This window comes from Drosophila persimilis, unplaced genomic scaffold, assembly GCF_003286085.1.
Source record: "Drosophila persimilis strain 14011-0111.01,24,50 unplaced genomic scaffold, DperRS2 tig00000000-arrow-pilon, whole genome shotgun sequence".
Taxonomy (NCBI): Eukaryota; Metazoa; Arthropoda; class Insecta; order Diptera; family Drosophilidae; genus Drosophila; species Drosophila persimilis.
In genome coordinates, this window is record NW_020825288.1 from 19,799,647 (window position 1) to 19,818,347 (window position 18,701).

The 18,701-nt window shown below is 43.9% G+C and overlaps 4 protein-coding genes across 7 annotated transcripts; 1 reads left to right on the forward strand and 3 right to left on the reverse strand.

Moving 5' to 3' along the window:
* Positions 1–253: 253 nt before the first annotated feature.
* On the forward strand, positions 254–3,217 carry LOC6592120 (RNA-binding protein FUS). Of its 4 annotated transcripts, none has more exons than XM_002016810.2 (6): positions 254–854; positions 944–1,372; positions 1,442–1,628; positions 1,692–1,907; positions 1,991–2,163; positions 2,239–3,217. In XM_002016810.2, exons 1-6 carry the CDS (start codon positions 539–541, stop codon positions 2,286–2,288), a joined length of 1,371 nt encoding a protein of 456 aa, XP_002016846.1. In that variant the 5' UTR covers positions 254–538; the 3' UTR covers positions 2,289–3,217. The 4 variants fall into 4 exon arrangements, with proteins under 4 accessions (XP_002016846.1, XP_026850742.1, XP_026850740.1 ...); XM_026994941.1 differs by having other exon boundaries at positions 962–1,372; XM_026994939.1 differs by having other exon boundaries at positions 944–1,628.
* A 3,532-nt stretch (positions 3,218–6,749) lies between these two features.
* On the reverse strand, positions 6,750–9,544 carry LOC6592121 (dromyosuppressin). The gene is made up of 3 exons (XM_002016811.2): positions 9,411–9,544; positions 7,411–7,622; positions 6,750–7,340 (listed from the first exon to the last, which is right to left on the reverse strand). Exons 2-3 carry the CDS (start codon positions 7,619–7,621, stop codon positions 7,249–7,251), a joined length of 303 nt encoding a protein of 100 aa, XP_002016847.1. The 5' UTR covers position 7,622; positions 9,411–9,544; the 3' UTR covers positions 6,750–7,248.
* A 2,045-nt stretch (positions 9,545–11,589) lies between these two features.
* Positions 11,590–14,674, reverse strand: LOC6591653 (acyl-CoA synthetase short-chain family member 3, mitochondrial). The gene is made up of 5 exons (XM_002016812.2): positions 14,566–14,674; positions 12,817–13,828; positions 12,434–12,744; positions 12,225–12,370; positions 11,590–12,163 (listed from the first exon to the last, which is right to left on the reverse strand). Exons 1-5 carry the CDS (start codon positions 14,609–14,611, stop codon positions 11,651–11,653), a joined length of 2,028 nt encoding a protein of 675 aa, XP_002016848.1. The 5' UTR covers positions 14,612–14,674; the 3' UTR covers positions 11,590–11,650.
* A 700-nt stretch (positions 14,675–15,374) lies between these two features.
* Positions 15,375–18,598, reverse strand: LOC6591654 (exosome complex exonuclease RRP44). Its single transcript, XM_002016813.2, has 4 exons — positions 18,219–18,598; positions 17,711–18,155; positions 15,892–17,645; positions 15,375–15,828 (listed from the first exon to the last, which is right to left on the reverse strand). The coding sequence occupies exons 1-4, from the start codon at positions 18,596–18,598 to the stop codon at positions 15,471–15,473; spliced, it is 2,937 nt and encodes a 978-aa protein (XP_002016849.1). The 3' UTR covers positions 15,375–15,470.
* Between the last annotated feature and the right edge of the window lie 103 nt (positions 18,599–18,701).

An 18,701-nucleotide genomic window follows, 5' to 3' on the forward strand; every position in this document is an offset into this window, starting at 1 on the left:
ATCAAACTTATAATCACTTATTTTTGTGAGAACATATTGTGTTTGTTATACTAACACATGTTAGCCGTTGCTTGGCTGGCTAGCTCAGGAAAAGACTCGTTTAATTAATTATAAAATTATTATCGTATTAATGCCGATACTATTGAAATGCATATCGCGAAAGTGTGGCATCACTACAACAAAAATCAATAGTCGCCGCCATATTTTTTCACCAAAACTGCAGACTAAAACGCGCTTCAGAGTCCCAAATATGTTTAGTTAAATAAGTTAGTACAGATAAAAGATTGAGAAAAGTGATTATAGTGTGCTGCAGCACATAAGAGCGATACGAGAGAGCTCCATTATCCAAGTTGCATGATATAAAACTCTTGGAATCGCATCTCCGGCATTTCTGTTCTTCTTCTTCTCTCATTCGTGCTGCTGCAGTGTGCCGTCCGAGTCCCGCGACTGTGTGTGTGTGTTTCTGCGTGTGACTGTGTGTGTGCGTCCCAGTGCTGGTGTTTTTGTGTGATAATAAAATAATTGGTAGACGAGGAGCATGGAAGGAGCCCAAGTATCTTCTCCGTCGGTCGGTGGCCCACGTGGCGGGGGCTTTCGGGGACGCGGAGGAGGTGCTCCCATGCGCGGCGGATTCGACCGTGGTCGTGGGCGCGGTGGTCGCGGTCACTTTATGGGTGGAATGCGCGGCGGAATGGGCGGAGGACCGCCGGGAATGCAGGGAATGATGCCGGGTCCTCCACGCGGCATGCGTGGACCCAGAGGTGGGATGGGCTACCAAGGACGCGGCGGTTTCCAGCCCCGCGGCGGCGCTCCAATGGGTATGCGAGGCGGACGTCCGCCCATGTACCAACAACGTAAGTGCACCCCCCTGATAGGATAGATCAAACTCCTCTTAGAGCATTATGAACACAATGTAAACCCCTATTTATACGGTCGTAAGCAGCTCCCAAACAACACACAGGTGCCGACAACAACAAGACGGTGTCGCCCGTGCCCACAACAGCGGCGCCTGGCGAGGCACAGGTCAGCGAAGCCGCCGGAGAGCAGGAGACCACAGATTCCCAGGCCGCGGCGCCAGCATCTGTGTCCAACAACTCACATAGCAGCAGTGCTCCAGGCAGCAATGGTGGTGGAGGAGGAGGAGGCGGACCTCCCCCATACCTGGGACGCGGTCGTGGACGTGGCGGTCTTTTCAGTGGACGCGGTCGCGGCGGTGGTTACAATCCCCATATGAATGGCAGTGGAGGCGGCGGCGGCATGTACGGTGGTCCGCATTCCCATCACAGCAACTCCATGGGCGGCGGTCCTGGGGGCGATCACGGACAAATGCCACGACGTGGCGCACCCCGTGGCCGAGGCGGGTACAATCAAGGTATGAGTCGGCCACCCATGCATCACCATCAGGCACATAATCCCAATACACAAATTGCACCGGTACCAGCTCTCAAACGCGGCGCACCTGGTGGTCCTGGTCCAAAGCGTGGACGCTATGAGGGTGGTCCTTACGGCCAGCGACCCATGACACCCAAGTATCATAACTCTCAACAGCACATGGGCGGCGGCGGTGGCGGCATGGCATCGCAGTCATCCTACGGCTCGGCCCCCAGCCATCATTCATCTGCTCAAAGGTAGTACTAACATCAGGGAATCCCCGAAAAATTATACTAACGCCCAATGTTTCTACGCTGCAGCCACCATGGCGGCTATCAGACCCACGACCAGACACAGCAGGTCGATCCGTATGCGCAGAGCAGCTATAGCACATCGACCTCGCAGCAGGGCTACAATGGCTACGGCCAGAGCAGCAGCAGCTATGCAGCGCACACATCTCAAACAAGTGCGCCGGCCAGCAGCAGCTATGCCACCCATAGCGCCGAGTACGATCAGAGCCAGTATCAGAGCTACAAGTGGGTGTCTTCCTCTAGACTTTAGACGTCTTCTAATTAATTTAAGACCTATTCTAATACACTTTTTGGTTGTTTCCGTGTAGCTCGACGGGCTATGCCGCACAGCAGGATACACGCTATCCGTCGTACAGCCAAGACTACAGCCAGCAGTACGGATCAACGGCTGTGGATTATAATGCGACTGGCCAGACGGACTACAGCCAGCATGGACAGCAGAGCGCCGCTGCCTACGATGAGCGAGCCTATGCAGGCTATGGTATGTGGACTGCCCTCGCTGCTTGTATCCTCCATCATCCCCGTTGTTTTTCCGTGTCTCTTTCTCATCTTGCAGACTCGCAGGCCTATTCGCAGAACTATTCGAATGCCGCCGCTTACTACTAGACAACCGCATACCCGTCTCCTCACCCGCAACCCTAGTGGCCAGACACCAACCAGACAGAGCAAAAGAACGCTGCGCGTGCTCCGATGATGGGCGGTCAAGTAACCAAATACAAAAAAAGGGAATTTTAGGGCAGAAACAACAAAGTAGCAAACAGAAATCATATACGATTATAACAGGAGGGAATGAAGGAAGGAAGTATATGTTTAATGCATAATTAATTTGCTATATATAATATATAATACAATACCAACACACACACTCACACCCAAAACACACACACACACATATAACATATATAACTGTAGACGTAAGGATAAAGTTCTTCTTTTCTTAGAAATTAAGCATAAACAACCAACCAACCATGTTGCTGCGTCTCTTTCCATAATCTTCTACCCTTAACCGAATCGAATCAAATTTCTCCCCCGATTGTATTTTTGCGTTGTTCCTTCCTCGAATCCCCCCGCATCCGCCTCAGCAGCTGAATCGATGAAAATCGATCTCAATTGCCCCTCTGTTGTTTAATGTTTTGTTAGTGGACAAACGGAGCCATGTGCTCCAGCCTAAAAAAAATTGAAAAGAAGCACACAAAAATATAGCATGTGCTCCTCCCCCCACCCCCTAATTTCTTTTACAATTTACAATTCAAGTGTGTGACCAAAGTATGTTTATAGATTCATATTTTTTTACATCAACTGAAAAAAAAACAGAATACCACATTGACAGTCGCGATCCGAACCACTGGATAGAACTGAAATAAAACTAAATTTATAGTGTAAATCATGTCATTGTCATGTCATGTATACAGAAGAATATTCTATTCGTTGTATAGATTTTAGTTGATAAGCTCAAAACCCACACTGAAACCACCCCAAAGCATACAATAATAAGCATCATCTGGAAACGGCTATGATTTTGCAAGATTGACAAAGGCCAGAATTTTTATTTCTTTTTTGGGTTTTTTTCTCCCTCTCTCCCCAAAACAAAACAAAAAAATTTCACAGTAGCCACAATTTAAGCAAACCGAAAAAGCACGTAACTATATGTAACTCTTATTAAATAAGCCCGAGGAAAAGTGACGAAATATACAAACAAATATATTAGCAAAAGATGCAAAAATCATAACAATTATCAAAGTCAATAAAATAATGTTCAAAAATGTGTGTAATGCATTAATCTTATTTACACGTACATATTATTATTTCAAAAAAAAAAATACTATATACTATTCTGTTTAAATAAATAAGCTAAAAAGAAACCAACAAAAAAATACAAATATTGAGTGCAAAGAAACACTTAAAAAAAAGAAAAGAAAAGACTGAAATATTCACGAAGCGAAGCAGCGCAGAAAAACTACAAGCATACAAATCAAAGACTTATCAGAGATAACGAAATACACTCAAGTATTAAGTATTTACCAAAAAAAGTATATATATATTGAGATCAAGCAAAAGAAAACTCAAGTGCAAAAAAGTATACCAGAGCCACAAGAACTTACCACAAAAAAGTCAAATCTGAAATGAAAGAAAAGAAAGATAATACTATACGCTTTGAAATGTTCTACGATTCAGTCCCTAGTGTCGCGATTAAATTTCTGATTATTCTGAAAACCCATTCAATTAGATAAAAATCTGAATCGTGTGAGATTGACAATCGAGAAAGCTTTAAGTACAAACAAACGAATATAAAATCTATTTAATCATTCTTTGGTAAGTTAAGATTGAAGCCAAACAATATACTACATATATACAAAACATTTTTTAGCTCATGAAGAACTCAGCAAGCATTAAAAAAAAAACAAAAATACTCGTACGCCTAAGTTTTATTTGATTATGTTTGTCCGATTTTAAAGATTGTGATCTGTGATCTATACTGTTCCATATATTTTTTTACCTAAGAAGTAAAGCAGCTGCTGAGTTCGGCATTAATCTCAAAGTTCGGCCCTTTTTGCCGCACTTAACCATATAAACTGTAGCATTTAGTTGTTTTTTTACAGGAATGAGAAAGCAAAGTTAACAAAATAGCGTTGATAGCGTTTAAATACCGCATATCAAGTGTGAAGGAAACGAACAAGAATGGATTTGTCAATGGTGGTAATATTAAAACAAACACAACACAATGAAAAATGACAAGTAACAAAATACCAAAACAAAACAAAAACCAACAAAAACTGAAAATATGAAATATTTTGTTTTCAATGTTGCACTTTTATGTTATTATATTTTTGTTTATGTATCCGATGATTTTGTTTGTTATAGTTTACAAAAAAGCAAGCCGAATAATTGATTTAGCCCTTACAAAGGCCAGGCAAAGGTGATGCAAATTTATATATGATTAAATATCGAAAAGACTGAATGATATTCCAACCCAAGAGACCAAAGTCTCCACAAAAATAAAGCAAGAACTGAAGTCCATTTTAAATACAATACAAATTCTAGTCATAAAAGGAATCACTCTAGTTTTGAAATATTAAATGTTCGAAATTGAACGAATTTATAATAAATGAATTTATACCAAGAACTGAACCCATTTGGTCACGTTCATGTGCAATCGGAGCAATAATGCTCTCAAAAACTTGAATTGCTATAAAGAAATGATACAGAATAATAAGAGAAGATGTCAGTAAGTCGAAGACAGAATCCAAATATCAACTGAAATGTTAAGAGATTGGAGAAAGATAACCATTTGTTAATGACATATATATTTTATTTTATACATATATAGAAATCAGATACCAACAATTATTTCACGTTTTTATGTCAAATGATTTGATTTAAATTATTCTATTATTTGTTTAATTTTTATTTGATTTAATAAAAGCGTTTACAAAAATGGCAACAACCAGAATATAATTAAATGCAATTAAATGCAAACTTTTAATGATTTTTTTTCAGCAAAGTACAAAAGTAATGAAAAGGCTGAATAAAAAAAAAAAAAACCGAAACCGGAGCGAATACATATATATATCAGCGATCTGCGGAACCCTATATACTTTAATAAGACTATACAAAATATAAAAATCAATGCGTTTGCTAGCTCTAACAAGGAAATTTAAGTGAAATGCAGTTTTAAGCAAACTTTGAATGGGTACCTTAAGTACTTCTTTGTGCCGCGAATTCCGTCTATAATCAGCTCTTAAAAATCATATATTTCCTGGTAATTTTGAGTCCGAATAAAAAGAACTATAGGACAGTTTTTCCAATTTTATATGCATTTTGAGTTCGTTAATAAACATTACTTTAGTAAGATAAAACAAAAAAATTGAAATGCATCTATGCGTTCGCTAGAGCTAAAAAGAAATTTCTGTGTCGCGAATACCGTCTACAAATTTCCCTTAAAAATTATTATTTTTTTTTTTAATAATTTGGAGTAAAATAAATAATAAAGAAAACTATCGTTAGAACAACTTTAACCATTTTCAATGCGTTCTGAGCTTAGCTCAAATATAAAACGTGAAACGTGATTAAGGTGCTATAAAAAAATAAATAAAATTATACAAACAAAACATTTGATTTTATTCATGATATGTATTTATTCAGATTTAATTATAAAAAAATATACTCATATGCATTGTGTTCCAATTTAAGGTGCTCTATGAAAATACATATATCATCGAAGAATATATTTGGCTTCCAGAAGTTCAGACATTGACCTAATTTTTGGCAATATTCCCTGGATTTGAAGTCTTGAGATGTCGGAAAGAAGTCGTTGCCAGATCTAGGCACAAAGAAAGAATATTGCAGAATACAAAGAGCAATATGTAGTTAAATCTTTATGGTAACTAAGTTAAATACAGTGCGGTGTAGTATCCATATGAAAATGGTTTATGGAAAATGTATTTTAATTCTCTCAATATCAGAGAATCACTGCCTCACTCTTACTCTTATTTGGTGTTGTCAATTTGACGGTAGACTGTAATACTTCTGATCAATGGTCTGCATTTTAATACTTTTAATATAAGGTAAAGAGGAATGCCTATAACGATCTATATACCGATATACCATATAAGTGAGAAATTTCAGGGAATTTATTATATACCTAGAATGGGATATTACGACTCATCGATAAGGATATGAATGATGAATGATTATTCATCTGGGCAAAAATACAGTCCGTTTGATTTCGGATATCTACAGGGGCCTAAACAAGCAAGGAAAAGCTGTCGAAATATAATTCACAATCTAAACTTCCTATATCCACCAAATTAATACTTATCTTAAAGGATGTTCAAGGGACTAGTTGCATAGTTGGGCTCTTTATAAAAGCAGTCAATGAATATCTCACTATTTGTCTGAGCATGTGACTTTTATTTAGTTATTTGATCCAAAAACTCTCCAGATAACTGCCAAACTAGATAGACCCCGATAATAACATAATCCCTTCAATACAAACCAGTTTCAATTGCATTTTGTCATGCATTTCATAAATTGAGAGGTAAAACTTGTCTTTATTCAAAAAACCAATCGAGGTATAGCATTGTTGTTGATATTTAATAATAGTGCTTCATGCTAGGGAAATATTTCTTGTGAGATATTTTTAACTGTAACAAGTACGTATTATGCCTTTCATTTGTATTAATGTAAATATCGAACAATAAAAATCCAAGAAGAAGAAAACTTTAAAAAAACATAAATAGAACGTTTTCGGGGGTCTTTGATTATGTACAAATACGTATGTGTGTGTTTTATGTGCAAGTTTCTAGAGACATTGGATACATCGATTCGCTATTTAGTGAACTAGAGAGCTTCCAATTGAATAAGTTTGTATGGTGTTGTGCTGGCGTTGATTACATTTACATAACTATGCTGGAGACGCCGAAAAATAAATTGTGCTCTGTGAACAGAAACGTTTTTTGTGCCGCTCGCTCGTTGGTCAAGGTCCTGTGTCGGGGGTCGTGGGTCCGTTCTGTGGAGGTCGAGGTTCGAACTGGGGCTGCGTAGATATGCCGGCTTCTTTATTCTCCTAACGACGCTTGCCAAAACGCAGGAACACGTGATCGACATCCGTACGTTTATTGTAGTTCTTCAGCAGATCGTCTGAGTTCGCCACCAGAGCTTCAATGGAATAAAACATAGTTCAGTGTTCAATGAATTAAAAAGGAAAGAAAATAAAACTCATGTTTACCCGAGGCCTCGTTGTTTATGTAGGACTTGAGGGCCGACGTCAGCTGGTCCGAGTTCTCCAGAGCCATGCACACCTTCTGGATGTGCTGGGGCATCTCCTGCACAATGCCAGCCTGGCACAGGGGCGGGCCCTGGGTGGCTGCTTGGGTGTTGGCCACGGCCGCCAGGACAATGGCCAGGCAGCAGGCGACGAAGAACTGTGCGAAGGACATGCTGCAGCAGAGGAGGGGCATTAGAAATGTGCAATAGACACGATTGGCATCGCTGGCAGATGTCAAGCGTATTCGATTAACAGGAGCAAGGACACAATGCTCGGGAGCCCGAGGTATAGCCTGGCTCGAGGGCAACAGTAACAGTCCAATCCTGCCATCCATCCAACCCCAACTAATTTTGATTAAGTGTAATGATCTTAACGCTACGTGCCTGATTGCCTGCCGTTCCCGTACCCCTACCCGTAGCCGTTGCCAGGACGATGTCTTATGCACAGCCAGAATGATGCCCGACTGCAGGCTCGCGGCTCCGATGTCTGTTCCCCCCGAATTCGTTTTAAATCCCCCTCCAAGGCGACAGCCCGGCCAAGCCCAGCCCTAATGCTCCTGTAATATATTTACGCGGAAGACAATTTGTTTCCATTATCCCAACAATATGTTTCACGGCCCTCCCCTCCCATTAGTGATGATGCTGATGAGATGCTGAGAAGCGCACTCATACGCCACGTGTGACGCATCAGGGTTGCAAGTGGACAAACACCTGTGAGCCTGTGACACATACGAACGTGTGGCCCGTGAAGCTGGTTAGCTTAAAAGCGGACCACCAGCGGATGGATACGAATGTGTGTGTGTGTGCAAGTGGGCATTGATGGAGAATTACGAGAAGATGCACCCAAGGCACGCTCCAAGGCTCTGTCGCTTGTTTAGGGCTTTCGAAGGCCCAACTAATGTGCAGGGCAGGCAGAAACATGATTTGCTCAGTGGCGAGTATGTAATATGTTTAATATATAAATACAGAATTCAAAAGAAGCTACACCTAGAAATGGTTTAGTACGGATATAATGAATATTTTTCTATATTTTCAGATGCTGTATATAGTTCTATAATATATTCAATATAATATAATTATCTTATCTAATATAATTATATAATCCCAATACATACATATGTAGGTACATTTTTCTAGTTCAATAATATCCATTTTACATTTTCAAATATATCCATGGGATACAAAACTATGAATTAGATGTTGGAAAACATAAAATTTAATTTAAATGGATCTTTTTTTTCTTGTTTTTTATGGAAATGTTTCAAATACTACTTATTACGGATTATAATGTATAATTGTATAATTTTAAATGGTCTCAAGCTCATAAACAAACATTAAGTATCTTTGGTTTCAAACACAGTAAATATTAAAAATGTTTTATATTAAAATTTCATAACCACGAATCTTAACAAAATTTAAAATTTCAGATATTCAGTTGTCGAAAAATAAAACGGAAAATGGAAGGTTCTGTACGAGTAATTGTATAGAGTTTTCATGGAATAAAGAATAAAGAAATAAAGAATAAAGAATAAAGAGTTCCTATTTCAAATGGATTTACAACTGTTTAGAAGAATCTGAAGCCAAGGTTTTTCTTTTGAAACAATTTACGTTTGATACTGTACACTTTATAGAATTTAAAATATATCCTCTTTTTTTATCTCAGGAAGGTCACATAAATTCACTTTAAAATCTGAATATATTCTACAAGTTTTCTATGGTCTACCTCCATTTTTTAACTATTTCGTAACTAAACATAATATCCACTATTCTGTCTACTCAGTCTCACCATAATTTGTTCACTTTAAAATCTAAAAACGTTCTTCAATTTTTTCATGGTCTACCTCCTCCTGGTAACTATTTCGAAACTATACCAATTTCACAAATGCATACTAATAGTATATGTACATATATTCTCAGTTTTAAACATCACTCGACTCTGCGTAAATGGAAACTAATACCAACCTGATAATAGTTGTTGATATATGAGGACTTCCGAAGAGAATTTATAGGCAATCAAACTAGATGTAGTTTATTTAACGCGTTTTGTCACTGGTTGCGGGATGCTGTGCTGCTCCTTTGGCTGGACTGGAACGAACTTGTTGAACGCAAGCACTCGAATGATGGTCTGTCGGGACAGGACATCCGCTTTTATTTACTTCCGCTCCGGCAGAATCCTAAACTGCCATTGGCTGGGGCGCAACGAAGCTAAGCCCACACACACACACACACACAAACACAATCATTGGGATGAGGGGTCGCCAGCCATGGTGCCACATGTTGCGCTGCTGCTGCCAGGATGCTTTGTGGGCGTGCTCAAATATTACCCATACGCCATGGACACCGACCACAGCACGATGCTCGGGCATTGTGTGTACTTATCAAAAACTTTCGGACTCTGGGACGGGCGGTGCAGATGAAGACCCACCGAGCGGCCCAATATGTTTGTTTATCTATTATGTAAGTTTATCAGCTCTTAATTGTGTTGTAAAAGTGGCTTCTATTTTATGATCAGTGGCCACCGTCTCAATACCCATATTTATAGGTAGTTATAGCGATTAATGTGCTCGTAAATGCGTACTTTGCAATGACAGCACTCGACTCCCTTTAAGAGCCCACTTTAAAGTTTCTCTCTCCTCGGTGCTGCTGCACTTTAGTCGCTCTGATGCTCTGCAGATGCGTAAGCAATGTAATCTTTCGTTTATGATGCTGGGATTTGCAGGCGAAGCACTGCAATTAATTTTATCCAGTCCGTGTTTCGAATGCTAAGCTTTCACCCATCCATCCATCTGTATGAGGACATTTTGGACTGCGACGTCAGAACTCCATCTCCAGCCACGTAATGCAGTGGGACTACCAAAAAGTACCAAATAGCTAATCAAATTGCTCTGTCTTTGATGTTGAAGGCATTTCTAACGAAATAACGAAGTGGGATGGCTGGAAAATTATTTACAGGCGAAATAAAGGCTGCGGTAAGGATTGGTATTTATTTACCCCTGTTCACCAGATTTCGCAATGTACCTGACCCTTGAAGAGGCATTTTAATATCCTTTGGGACTTTGAGGAGAATGTCTATAATGGTCCCTAGAAAGAATCTGATTTATGATCAATGAGTGTCTGCGAAAACGCTCAAGCTCTTTAGAAAGATATGGAATTGATTATGGAGGTTTTTACGGAAAACGGCGTCATTAAAGTGCGCTTCCTGGGGACGGTTCTCTGAAGCTTTATGAAGTGGGAGAAACTGCCTCAAAAGTAGACTCATATTTTAACCTATCTCGACTACATTTTACCTGGAAGCTAAGCTACCTGGAAGTCACTTTGAAAGCGAAAAAATGAAGGACTACCTCAAGGGAGGCAGAATTGACAACATCCATAAACGAACATCTCTGGGTCAATGTCAATGCACTAAAGACCTTGTAGGACTAGTACAAGCTTAACCTTTACGTGGAATAAAATGTAAATAAAATAAAATGCCGCTGAAGAAACGCTGGAGAGCAACCATCTCATGGTCCTTGTTTTCGTTTGGAAGCACGATTGACGGTTTCGATTGAAGATGCTCCAGTTAATCCCCAGCGATACAAAGCACTCTGTCACCCAGCTGCCCATAGCTAGTCCCTCTAGAAATACTCGGGAGCAGTTTAGACCTTTCCCAGAACATGTGCTTTCAGTCTTCAACAGTTAACCTAAGGTCCTGCACTCCATTTAATAAATTAGATAATCGGATAAGAGTATTCGCCTGTTTTTCTTTCCTATTCTCTTTAGCTAGTACACCATATTGTTGTGGATTCCCCCACTTTACTGGCACACTAATTGGGTTACGCTAACACTGTCATCTTTAATGTTCTGAGAGCAAACATTAAACCGAATAATGCAATGGCAAATGCCATATGTGCGGGCAAAAAGGCATTGGGAAGGGGACAACAATCCACCCAACAATGTCGCTGGAAATTTGCACAAAATTTGAATAAACTGATTGGGTGCCGAGTGGTACGAGTATGGGAAATAGTGCGTCAGAAGTGCCCGGGAAGGAAGGGCGTGATCGGAAGAGGGGATAGGCCATAGTGCCTGCCCAACGATTACCATTTAAATTAAAATATTCGCCCACTTGACGCGGCCTACGCTGGGTAATCGATGGAACAGCATATAGAAATTGGTTTAACTTTTATTATTTTGTTCTTTGGAATTGTACAGCCTACGACGTTTATTCAGTCCAACAGCTTGGCCACAATGGGATCGGGGGCGGACATCGCATAGCCCAGCTGCTGCAGGGCACGCCGGATCTCAGTGAAGACGCTCGCATCGTCGATGGTGGCCGGCAGGATCACACGCTCGTTACGGGCAAAGTCCGCCATAGCCTTGCGCATGGTCTTCCCAGAGCGAGTGCGTGGCAGATTGTTGACCGAGGTGATCAGCCGGAAGGCGGCAATGGGCCCCACCACATCGCGGATCAGCTTGATGATCTCGGTCGAGAGTTTGGCGTCCGTTTTCCGGCAATTCTCGACGGGTATGTAGAGGCAGAGCGGCACCTGTCCCTTGGTGGGCTCGGGCACACCGAAGACAGCCACATCGACCACGTCGGGGTGCCTGAGAACAGCATCCTCCAAACTGGAGGTGGAGATACGATGTCCAGCCACATTGATGACATCATCGTCGCGTGCCGTGACGAATATATAGCCACGTTCATCCTTATAGCCAGCATCCATGGTGTCGTAGTAGCCCTAGAATCAGAAAGATTTAAATACCAGTGGGAGAGCAATTCTCTGTATAAAAAAAACTCACTGGAAACTTTTGGAAGTACAGCTTGCGGAAGAGCTCCTCGTTCTTGTACAGCGTGGCCATGTTGCCCGGGGGCAGGGGCATCTTCAGTACAATTCTTCCCAGTTCCGAGGATTCACACTCGCTGCCATCGGGCTTTAGGATCTTGACTGCAAAAGAAAGGAATATTTTGAGAAATAGAAATACTAATAATTTGTGTGGCTAGCTCTTACCATCGTAGCCCATCAGGGGCAGACCCGTGGAGTAGGTGGGCGGACTGAGGCTCTGCTGAAAGCCCAGGCAGGTGGCAGTCACCGCCGAGCCCGTCTCCGTCTGCCACCAGTGGTTCAGTGCCGGCACCTTGAAGGTCTTCTCGATCCACATCTTCGTTTCGTAATCGCAGTGCTCGCCGGCAATGAAAATGGCACGCAGGGATTTCATAGAGTACTGCCGACCATAGCTGATGTCCGGATCGGCGCGACGGATCACCCGGAAGGAGGTTGGCACGGAAAAGATCGAACGGACCTTGTACTGATCGATGATCCTGCCGCGGAGATAGGAAGAGAATGAAGCATCAGGCTCACGCTCACCCGAAAGTGATCAGTGCGGGTCTCACCTAAAGTACTGTCCAGGATCTGGAGTGCGATCCGGTTTTCCCTCGTACATGACGCTGGTGGCGCCCAGGCAGAGGGGACCGTAGCAGATGTACGAGTGTCCCACCACCCAACCCATGTCGGAGGCAGCCCACCAAATGTCGCCCGGTCCTATGCCGTAGATACGCTTCAGCGTGTACATCAGGGCCACCAGATGGCCGCCAATGGTGCGGAGCACTCCCTTCGGCTTGTCGGTGGTGCCCGAGGTGTAGAGGATGTACAGCGGATCGTTGGCCTCGATGGGCACACAGGCAATAGGTTGGTTGGCATCTGCCATGGCCAGGACATCGGACCAGAGCACATCTGCCCCTTCGTCCACTGTGTCCACGGAGACATTGTCCCGCATGAAGATGATGTTGCGCTGGGGCGGGTGCCAGCGCGACATGTTGATGGCCGAGTGGAGGATTTCCAGATAGGGCACAACCTTGCCCGGCTCCACGCCCACATTCGAGGCGATCACAAGCTTCGGTTCCACATGCTCGATTCTCGAACAGAGCTCCCGTGCAGCAAAGCCGCCAAAGACCACCGAATGAATGGCTCCCAGGCGAACGATGGCCAGCATGGCAATGATCGTCTCCGGTATGAGCGGCATGTAGATCACCACACGATCCCCCTTGACCACGCCCATTTTGGCAAGGCCACCGGCCAGGAGGATGATCTGGTCGTAGAGCTCCTGGTAGGTGACACGGCGTACCGTTCCCGTCAGTGGGCTGTCGTGGATGAGGGCCACCTGCTCGCCCCTGCCCGCCAGAATGTGCCGATCGATGGCATTGTAGCAGGCATTCAGATAGCCCCCGACATACCATTTGCTGAAGGGTGGATTGCTGTTGTCCAGCACCTGCTGCCAAGGACGGTCCCAGTCCAGCAAGTGTCCCTGCTCCTCCCAGAAGGCCACCGGATTCTGAATACTCTGGCGATAGGCCTCCAGATAGGTGGGATCGTGTGCCTCGATGGGCATGCCACCGATGGAGGCACCTGAACAGAAGAGACGATGGGCATTAGTAAGACGACGATGGGTTCATTGTCCTACTGCGTCCAAGCGTGTAAGTTGGATGTTCTTCTTGGCTGCATACTAAGTTGGTGCATAAAATTAGGCGCCTAAACTAATTTACACCACTTTCCACCTTACACAACGCACGCCATTGGGCCCGAATTGAATTTTAAATACCTCTAAATGTCGCGGTCACTCAACTGATTTATATACTACTCGTACTCGGACATACGAGTATATGGTATATAGCCCGCCCCATGGGCTGTAGACGAGCATACGGGGCATACAGGCAGCCAGACAGAAAGAGAGACATAGTAGACATGGAAGCCTAATCCGCAGCACGTCATTGTGAGACTTGAAGCTTGGACTCCTCTAAGTCTACTCCGTATTGCATAAGCTAATGAGCCTAAGAATTTGAACTCCAATCAATTATATCATTAAGTGGGAATTTACGCATTGGATCGAAAGTTTTTATACAGGGGTATATACGCGTATCTATGATCTATATGTGCATACTTATACCTATATATCGTTACACACAGCTTTAAGGTTATTTCTCCGTTCTTCAATCAATCACACCATTTTAATATAACCCATGTAATATAGTAATCCTATTACAACACATAGTTTTCAGGTTATAGAACGAAGATGTAACCCTAAAAACCAGGAAATCTCACACTAAAGATTCTCACGTTCTTTCAATCGTTTGGAGATAACTTACTGCCTTCGTAATTCACGTAATTCACTGCACTTGAATCCGGTTCCATTCTATGTAGATATGTTAGTTGTTTTTTATTAGAAATTGGGTTTTTTGTGGGTATATGATGTATCCGTCCAAAAACAGCTGAAAACAAAACACAACCGTCGCACTCTAGTCGAGACCTTGCAATGGAACTGGAAAATGTAGAACGACAAGTAGACAACCAGAACCTTTAAGAATTAGTCGTCGATCAAAGGTGCTTTCTTGAATTCTCAGCAAATACTCATCGAGCAAAAGAGAGAACTGAAACGACGATATTACGGAACATTTAGCAAAGAGGAGCAATCCCCCAATATTACATTTCAATGAGTACCATCAATTGTCGGCACCATCCTCCTGGCAGAACGTCCAAGCAACCGAGGGGCGCTGTCGTATGACACGCAACCGAACCAGTCGCGTTCTTGTAGGAAAGATACATGTTGGTCTATTGATTGGGGAAGATTATAACTAATTTAAGTGCGCTAAAATAGCAAAGACTTCACCAAAAATATAAATATTAAAACTAATTACTGGAAACCCAGGTTAGGATTTGTACTTTGAGGAGAGCAAAGGAATTGGTGGTAGATAGATATACGATGTACAAAGCGGAAAGAACAAAGGTATAATGGTCATATTGGAACATCTGGGTAAAATTTAAGTCTTCCCTGATATGAAAGTGATTAAAGAACAGATGAGAACTATGATGACACGCGTAGATCTTGATGAACTAATTAACGACATAAGGATATAAAATTGAAAAGACAAGAAAATATTAACCATCAAATATAAGCTATTCATATATACAAAATATTAATGTAATTTAATATTTTTTCAGCTTAACTTAAATACAAAATGAAATTTTAAACTGTACGAGATGGAATAGTCCCTTAGTTCTTCTTCTTGGTATCCTTCTTGGTCTTTTTTGTGGGTGGTATATCTGCATCTGTACTTGTCTCAACACTGAATCCCTTGATGTAGGGCTTGACTAGTCGGAAGACCAACTTTTCGTGCTGCACATTGGACGAATCCAGACTCAATCGGACAGAGACTGGATCGAAGGAATGGAAGACCACATTGCCGCATCTCTGCGTGTGATCCTCCTCGTTGAATGTGAATATGACCTCGCTCTTGGTGCGCTCCACTCCATCTTTGCCGTCTTTGTCGGTCTTCAAATACAAAGTACCCTCGAGACCGTACTTGGGGATGAGCACTTGCAGGGCATTCTTCCGCACGAATAAGACATAACTAAAGGGAACAGAACTGTGTAAAACCAGAGTATTCAATGACTTTAACTTGTAGATCACATACCCCTCTTCGTCCTCCTCCTTGCCGCGGAAGAACAGATGCGTGTTGAGACCCACTGAGGCGCGAGCCGCATACTGTGCCATTTTATGGCGGTAGTTCAGGTTGTGGCACAGCTCTTCATTCGACTTGCGCTCCAGCAGCTGAGCATATGTGCTGTCGGCCCCAATCGAAGCAGCCAGCAGGCGATGCACCATTATGTCCGAGTACCGACGAATGGGAGATGTGAAATGCGTGTAGATGGGTGCGGCCAGGCCGTAATGGAAGAACTCCTCCTTCTGTAGGCTGCCGCTAATGAAGTAGACTGCCTGCATCATGCAGCGTGTGGTTAAAATGCGAATCATCGTGTTGAAATATGGATTGTCCTCCTTCACGCACTTGTCCAGCGAATGTGACAATACCAGACCCGTCTCCGTGTCCACCTGGAAGCCCTGATAGCGGGCAGCCTTCACCAGTGGATCAAAGTTGGTGGGCGGTGGCTTCGGATGGCGACGCAGGACAGCGCATTCCGTAAACTCGGCGGCTATGTGCTCCGCCACTGTGATATTGGCCAGCAACATGAATTCCTCCACCATGGAGTTGGTTTCGCGCATCTGTTTGGCCTCCACCTCGAGGGGCTCATGCGTTTCGCTGTCCACCTGGAAGCGGATCTCGGGTGAGGCCAGAACCAGGGCACCGTTATCCATACGTCGTTTCTTGAGGATCTTGGCCAGTCGATTCAAATGCCTCAGGGATTTGGCAATTTCACTTTGCTGCGTGGCATCATCGATCAGTACCTGCGCCTCCTCGTATGTCATGGCACGCTTGGACTTGATCACGCTCTTGTGGAAGCGTTTGTCAATCACATTCGCCTCCTTGTCCACCTCCCAGACACAGGAGAAGGCAAACCGCTCGACGCCACCCACCAGGGAGCACAGATTGGAGCTGAGCAACTCGGGCACCATGTCGATGCGCTTGCCCACCAAATAGACGGTGGTGCCGCGGGCAGCAGCCTCCTTATCCAAGGCATTCCCGGGCCGGATAAAGTGACTGACATCGGCTATGTGGACACCCACCTCGAAATTGCCATTGGGCAGCTCGCGACAATGGAGAGCATCATCGATGTCCGTGCAGCCGGGCGGATCCACCGAACAAATGTCGAGTTCGCGCAGATCCACACGTTTGGCATAGTCCTCCGCGGTGATGGACCAGGGCAGTTTTGGCAGAAAGCTGAGGACTTCCTCCGAGAATTTGCAGTGGGGGACGTCATGCTCCAGCAGGATCACCTCATTCTCGGTGGCCATGTCCCCGAGGGGTCCCAGAGAGCGCACAAAGTGCCCCTGCGGATAGCGCGAGTTCCGCGGCCACGTATCGATGGTCACAATGATGCGCTGATTCTGCAGCTTGGCCGCCTGACGCGTCTCGATGCGAATGCGGGGAATCTTGCGATCGGCGGGCACAAAAATATGACGATTCGTGTTCTCTATCAGGCTGGGCTGCAAGATGCCACAATACTGCCGCCATTTGCGCCGCACGATGCCCACAATCCGACCAGTGGGTGTGCGCTCTGCGGAGGCGGCAGCTGCCGCTTGCTGCACTTGCTTCAGCATGTCCTTTTCCTCTTCCGCGCGCTCCTCGCTCGGAACATCGTCAGCGTAGACGTTCTTCTCCTCTAGGACAATCTCACTGGGGGCCGACCACTCGCTCTCCGGCAAAAGTTCCACTGCCACCAGGTCTCCATCCACGGCCCGGTTAAGACACTCGCGACCTTGTATTAGAATCTATTTAAGATAAATGGAAATTAGGAAAAGTTATCAGCAAAAAGGTTTTACTCTGGAATACATACCCCCTTCTCGTAGGTCTCCACATTGACGCTGCCCTCGAGGTAGTTCTCTCTGGACGCCTGAAAGGCTCCCTGCAACAGCTTCTTTAGCCGCAGACCCTCGAGGACCTGCTTCATGCTCAAATGTGCTGGATACTGCGGCAATGCCTGCTTCTCGTTGTCGAAGGTTTTGTGAGACAATTTGTCCAGCAGCAGGGGAAAATCTTCAAGAGATTTCACATACTCTGAGGCTGAGGCCACTAGGATACCTTCTGCTTCTGCCTTGGCCCGGTTACCGGCATCGTCAGTGAGCAGGACAACCCGAGTGTTGGCCATGCCGCTTTGCTCAAACTCCTTGGACGACTGCGATGTCTCCAGATGGGTGTCATACCACTTGGTAGCCATGCGAATGGCGCGATCATTACGATCGTTGGCAGTTTCCCCCGGATCCCGATCGGCATAGGTGTCCCTGAAATACAAACGTTCGTAATATATGGCTTTGGGCTCTATTGAGGCATGGGCTTCCACTTACTTGTGATGCTCATTGACAAACACATAGAAATTCCTGGTGCGATCATGAATGATCTCGTTGAAGCGCTTGTAGATGGACGAGCTTTTGTGCTTCACCTCGTTCAGCACTGTGGTCAGCACAATCACATTATGCAGCACATCCTCCTCCAGCACATCGATCTGATCCAGCACCACATTGGTGTCCAACACCAGGTAGTGAGGAAACTTGAAGAGGCTGCTGGCGATCTCATGCTTCGACGTCAATTGATAAACCTCGTTTTGAAAGCAATATTTGCACAGATCCGAGCCGCAACCGATGTCATCGCGTAGGTAGTGCTCTCGTACAATTTTAAGGATGTTTCCACGCTTAGTTTTACGCGTGAATTCGCGTAAAGTCTGCATTTTAAAAAAGTTTTTACAACATGTGCAGTGTCTGACACGAACTTAACCCATTAAACCCCCTTAATTTAAGCAAGATATCAACTTGAGTGAAACAGCGGAAAAT